General features: G+C 42.0%; 1 protein-coding gene across 2 annotated transcripts in view; it reads left to right on the top strand.

The window, feature by feature from the left end:
- Positions 1 to 404: 404 nt before the first annotated feature.
- Positions 405 to 6,795, top strand: part of LOC111836488 (ankyrin repeat and BTB/POZ domain-containing protein 3-A) — a 137,875-nt gene continuing 131,484 nt past the window's right edge. For both annotated transcript variants that reach the window (XM_023797806.2, XM_023797804.2), the window contains exon 1: positions 405 to 1,549. In XM_023797806.2, coding sequence (XP_023653574.2) covers positions 685 to 1,549 — 865 coding nt within the window. In that variant the 5' untranslated portion in view covers positions 405 to 684. The remainder of the gene's footprint in view (positions 1,550 to 6,795) is intronic.

The raw sequence follows: 6,795 nt of genomic DNA, 5'->3' as shown, positions 1-6,795 counted from the left end.
AAATTTCATACATTTCTTCCTGCTCCGACTTTCGTTTTTATTTACGTTTATATCGTTTTATTCTTTCATATGTGTTGAGAGGGACTGTATTATATTTCTTGGATGTGATCTTCATTTTAGTCCTTGTGTCCGGCATGATGTTTGATATTTAAAATAGTCCGGTGATCCCCATATCTTAACTCACAGCACACGAGAAGTTACGCTTTTCCCTCACCATTTTGGTATAGTGACATTTGCACATTAACAGAGCCTTTATAGGCAAGCGGAAGATAAATTGAAATTCCCCAGTTGACGGTTTCGGTGTGTCATTCAAGAGCTGTCGCTACGGCTTATTGGTTACACAACATGCTTGATTTGCATATCCCCGCCTCCTCCTGCAAATTGCTCTGCAGCGTATGATGCAGTCTAGTTTTTGCAGTGCGCTCCGGAGGTTCACCGCGTTAAGTTAAGAGACGTAACAGACTGATTTTTTTTTTAGAAAAGAAACGAGAAGATATGCAAGAATAATAACGAAAGTGTTATATTGCATCTGTTTTCATCGGCAGTGGAGTTCGGAATATACCTTTTGCGATTAAAAAATATCTCTGCCTTGGCAGGGGAAGCTGGGAAGGAAGCGCTGGTGTGTGAGAAAGGAACGGTTTGTTGCATTTATTTCCAAGCACTCATACAGTATGAGGTGCAGCTATGGCAAGAAGGGGTAAGACAGTAGTGAGGACCCTGGAGGATTTAACGCTTGATTCGGGTTATGGTGGTGCTGCAGACTCCTTCAGGTCGTCCAGCTTGTCATTGTGCTGCTCAGAGACGCATCTTCCCTACGCACATGGAGGGAATTGCTGGCATTTAACTGACTCCATGCACAGTCGACACAACAGCTTGGACACAGTCAACACCGTCCTGGCAGAAGACACCGAGATCCTGGAGTGCTCCGGCCAGTGCGCTAAGCTACCCGAGCTTGAAGATGTACCCTGGAGTCTCGGGGAGATGGAGAACGCGATCAAGAAGGATGAAGAGTTACGCGTGGGGAATATTTCTAAGGAGGTCCTGGCCAAGCTCTCCGCGCTGGTCAGCCGAGCGCTGGTTAGGATCGCCCGGGAAGCGCAGCGCCTGAGCTTGCGCTACGCAAGATGCACGAAATATGAGATCCAGAGCTCCATTAAGGTGGTTCTGTCCTGGACCATCTCCGTCAACTGCATCACGGCGGCACTCAGCGCCCTGTCGCTGTACAACATGAGCACAGGGGACCGCTACAGCCGCGGCAAGTCGGCACGATGTGGTCTCATCTTCTCGGTGGGGAAGTTCTTCAGGTGGATGGTTGACAGCCGGGTGGCGGTGAGGATCCACGAGTATGCAGCCATTTACCTCTCTGCATGCATGGAGAGCCTCTTCCGTGAGGTGTTCCGCCGGGTCTTGCACAGCGCCGCGGTAGAGAAAGACAACGGGATCCCGAAGTTAACTGTGGAGTCCTTGGAGCAGGCGATCAACAACGACTCTGAGCTTTGGGGGATGCTGCAGCCCTATCAGCACCTCATCTGTGGCAAGAATGCCAGCGGTAAGTTGACAAAATTAAATCTTAATTATTTTGTCCCTTCTGTTGTTGTCTCTAGCGATCCATTTTATTCCTTCTGTTTTATTTTATCAGTTCGTTGAAGATTCAAGCACATTCTCTACTATGGGTTGTATCACAGGATCCCCCTGAGATCGCTTCGATTATATTATTCAATCAGGCGCTCATCCATGGCCTCAACAGTGTTTTTTTCTTCCTTGTTCAAATACCAATAATACGTTCCGCAGACACAACATATACCAGGCTATAGTTTAAACGCAGTATATTTTAACGTACCGATATACTCAGTGAGAAGGTTTGGGGGGTTGCAGTAATTTGACAGGGAACGCGGCTTGTATTTTTGTTATTTTATCATTGGTTTGAATATTTGTAACTGATATTAAAAAGTAGAAAAAACACAAGATTATCAAATTATATGCGTGATAAATTTGCCCTCGTATTTTCTCCCAATTGATTTTGCATAATTGATTGGTGAAACGCTTTGCAAGGAAATCTCAGTAGCCGTTAGTAACAAGTCGCATATAATGTATGTTTTTATATGCAGCAAGGATTAACATAAAAACTGCAGTGAAGAAATATAGTATGGGTTGATTTTTCTGGAAATGTTTAGAAGGAAGTCTGACCCTCGGAAACCCCCAAACAAATAATTTTATGACGAAATACTAGGGAAAACTTGACTGGTGAAGTAAAGACTCTGCATGATTTAACTATTGACATCCCAAACTGCAGACTTACAGAAGATCGGACCTTCCCAGTGGGCGTTTAGAGGCAATGCTGAACTTGTAAAAAGCCCATGAGATGACAGCAATCACGGCAGTAGTATGAGCCAAAATAAAAACCTAAGAATAACTTAAGCGTTTGGCAGCTACGGGTTATTAAGTACTTTGTTTTTGTAATTGTGAAAATTCCAAATCCCAGTGTAGATCACAGTTTATTGTGATGTCGTAACACTGACTGTGTGGGTGTGATTGCGCAGGATGAAAACCCCTTAAAAGAAATTGCGGGGACGAATTATCACGCTGAGCGTGTGAAATGTTACTCACAACTTCTTAGCTTAACCTTGCTCACATATTCTGTCTATTCTCCATCTGTTTCACATTCACTTCAAAATGTTGTTATTGCTCCTCTGTACTTAAATATAAAAATAATGTCAGCATGTCAGTCTTTTAGCGTAATGATTTAGCATCTTAGATTTATCACAAAATGTGAAAGTAATACAATGGCTCTTTGCTTTTCTGTTTTTTTTAATGAATATTACGGGAGATATATGTAAATTATGTACTTTCTTTTGTTAATATAATGTAAACAGATGAAATTGACTAGACCGTGGACTGACTGTTGACTCTTCATTGCTGCTGGACTGTGGTGAAATATGTGACCCCAGCCCTTTTAGACTCATTGAAGGGCGGGGTGCACAGGCCCTAACCTCACACATTAAATAGCAGGGTGACAGGGTCAAGAAAGGAACAACTCCCAGGTCATTAATGTAGTAAATAACCAGTAATTTGACTAACTACTGATGCTCTTAAGGCACTAAAATTCACCTTATTGATCACTAGAGACAGTTCCCCAATATACTGTCAGATAATCACTGTATGTTCTATTAGTGATGGCTGTTTGTGTGAAACAGATGGACCATTGGCTGATTTAAGGCATTTGGATTGCATGGCATGTGACCGACAGCTGACTTTATAGTTTATTAGTGACACGCTGCCGATTGGCTTGCCATGATTCCTCATTCTTGCGGCCCGGTTTCCATATTTGGCACAGTGGCAGAACCCCCCTCCAGCCACACATCAATGAGGTATCACTTCAGGTTTCAGAAAACAGGGTAATGGAGTCTTGTGCCAGCTGTTGATCACATCGCCTCAGACTGTCATGGCCATAGCTTGCCCTGACTTGATAACTACGGGGAAGGGTGGAGATGTTACCTTCCACGAACTCCAAAATGGGGGTGTTTCAGAGAATAGTGGTGGCCCAGTTCAGGCTTGCGCTGTGACAATGGACAGGAGCACAGTGACCAGGGAAGGAAGCGACAAAGCTAAAGGGAGAACCCTCCTCCCCCACTCTTTCCTGGCCTTGGCACAGCTATCAGATAACATGCCGGCAATGTCGCTGCCGCCCGGCTCCAGCATTGGCGTTTTTTTCTTGGGACAATGTTTGTATTCATTTTTGGTGAGGTGGCCCATAAGTGCTTCCACATTGTGATGATCCGGCTAACCACAGTGCCCCCCAGGCAGTGCCCTGAGTGTGTGTTTTAGTGTGCAGTTAATGGGAGAATGTCATCTGTCTCTCCACTGTCCCAGAAATGCTCCCCTGCCGTTATAGTTCTTTTACAGGCTTCAGTTGTTAATTAATTCATATAAAGTGATATTGTTTTCTGAGATGTGGAGTCTCATTAGAGCATGATTAATTAAACTTAAATACCACTGGAGGCCTTCAAGGGCACAATTAATAAAATTCTCCATTCATTCATTCATTCATTCGATCATTCATTCATTCATTCATATTCAATTCAAAACTATATTTAAAGAACTATGAATGGAAAAATGTTATAAAATGATCCATCTGGGCTATGAATAAATCAAGAATATTTCATTGTTAAATTTGCAATTATATTTACATGACTGGCATTCTTAGATTGGGCAACATACTATGATTACCAAGGAAAACTGAAACAAGGTTGAGTAAATTAGGAGCGAGCTGTTTGTTTTTAGTGTAATAAAACATTTTTTTATATCCTGTATAATTTAAGTAACAAAGGATTGTAGTGCAGTTTGCTCCCTCTCCTTATATTTTTCATCACTCTTGAGTATGCTTCAAGATATTCATCCAGAAATCATAAAAGAGCTTCTCCATTTAAATATTGCAATTTAAATGACTGTTTCCAAGGTTGTAGGACAGAGTCTGATATTGGAGGGGGGAGGGGGGGCGGTGACACGACTTAATAATTTAAATGCAAAGGTCATTTTTTGGAGGGGGGGTGATGCCAAGTTAACTACTGGGGCTTTTTACATATGTCGCACCATTTTGTCATGCTAATTTCAGCAAGTCCCACAGATATGTAAATTTCAATTGTTAAAAACTGGCACAATTAGGGACATCTTGCCTGTTTCATAATACTGAATCTTTTTTTGCATGTTGTGTTAGGGAGACTGCACATCTGTGCTGCCAAATCGCAGCACCAGTGTCTGGAATAAGTCTCGGCCACACTTCTGTGACATTTTCCATGTTTCTATAAATTCACATGTAAAATATCGTCCAGCAATAGAGGGTGTAACATTGAATCTGCATTGAACTATGCTTATAAGCCACTTAGGCCCGGTCAGGCCAAGGCACCTCCTCATGTGTTACTATAATTATGGGAACGGACTGATGGCCTTTTTGACAAATCCGTGAAATCCTCATGTTCTTTCTTCATCAGTGATCTGTTGTTCGGGTGTGCGGATTTTACCCGAAAGCAGCCTCATTCTCATGTTTTGATGATGAAAGCAAATCCGTGTCATCTGTCAGGATTTGGCAGTGAGCAGTGCTGCGCCCAAACAGCAGTGCGACTCCTGTTTCCCGGGAGGCAAACGATAAAAAGCACAATAACCCACTCAGATGCATGGGATCATCAATTCTTACCTACATTAATGATTCCACGCTCAATTATACATTTTGTTATCATTTTATGGTTTTAAACTGATCCCTTTGTCGACCACGTTTTCTGAATCTGCTAAGGAAACTGTTCATTTTTATTAGAGAACAGGATAGGCGTTAACATTAACATTTCTGCAGGCCTATTTAGTTTATGTTACCTGTGTTCCTTAAACCATTTTTGTCCTAATTAAATCTCAGCTACGCCTATCAGGAAACTTAATCACTGATACCTTGCTTAATGTTTCAAACTGAAAATGTTTCAAGGTCATTGCCCACCCTGCTAATCTATTGGCATTTTTTCCCCCACTGGTTTTTATTACCAATTTCCAGACTCCAGCTGCTGCAGTCATTTGAATGGTGCAACAGATTTATAATTTGATTTTAAAGCAAACATGATTTTTTTTATGTGGTGAGAGTATTATAGATGTATTCATGGTGTTTTCTATCTATTTCCCCATTATTCTGTAAAGAATAACCGGATTGAAACGGGACACTAAATTAATGAGGCAAAAAAATGAAGTCACAGCACAAGGCGATCCGCAATATTGTCTGTATCACCCTGCAATCATAGGCAAACGTTCCTCCCTGCATGCTTAATCTGTTAATCAAAATGTGCTGATTTCTAGAGTGTTGCCACTTCGCCCTTGATCCACAGTACAACCCATGAGTAGATTTTGGGCATCGAATTTGAATTTGTCCCCCCTCCCCATCGGAGTGCCTTATACGGCAATCAGTGTAAAGACAAACATACCTGGAGAGTTGTTTGTTAACGCCTGGTGATAAACGCAACTGTAATTATAAACTCAATTCAGATCGACACGATAAAGTGATTTTGTCACGCATTTATTGTTAGCCTATTATTGGTGCACCCCAGGGTTTTTGGTAGGTGGGTGCGGGTGATCGTTGTCTGGATCCCAATAAGATACACAGCGTCCAAGCTCCTTCAGCTTTAATTGATTCACCTGTGTCTTCAATTATTATTATCAGTGTTATTATTTTCTGTCGGCTTTGGTGCGATTTGTTAAACACGTTTAAAAGTAATCTTTAGGGACAGAATATGTAACACCGATTTACCACGATTTGGGTTTTTGTTTTATTTTTCTCTTCCATGCTGCGCAAATGAGGAATGCCCAGAGTGTTGCCGGCTTTTAAAGAGTGATGTGACGGATCCTCAGGTGTCTTACTTGGATGAGATCTTAGTGGAAACCCAGTGGCCCATGCTAGGAATCTACACTACAGATACAGTAAAGCAGAGGACGAGGATGGTATGCTCTACGATGGGCTGGGATCCCATCATGGGCATCCCCTGCCTCGTGCCCTGTGGCTTCTTGTGTAGAGCTCTAGCCATAGTGCAACCCTGTACTGGATAATAGGAAGGACAGTTCAAGGACTGTACTGGAAAATGGAATGATAATTGGATATGGGTAGTAGGTAGGCATCCAGAATTTATTCCCAGTACCTTGCCGCTTCAAATCTTAAGAGAGCCTTCAGAGAGGAAAAAACAGGACGTTTCTTTCTTTACATTAATTTTATCTTTATGAATGTGTAAACACTGTGTGGCTTTAAGAAGAATGAAATAGTTAGTAATG

Source organism: Paramormyrops kingsleyae, chromosome 3, assembly GCF_048594095.1.
Source record: "Paramormyrops kingsleyae isolate MSU_618 chromosome 3, PKINGS_0.4, whole genome shotgun sequence".
Classification (NCBI taxonomy): Eukaryota; Metazoa; Chordata; class Actinopteri; order Osteoglossiformes; family Mormyridae; genus Paramormyrops; species Paramormyrops kingsleyae.
Note: the sequence above shows the minus strand (reverse complement) of the source record. Positions and strands in the feature narration are given on the sequence as shown.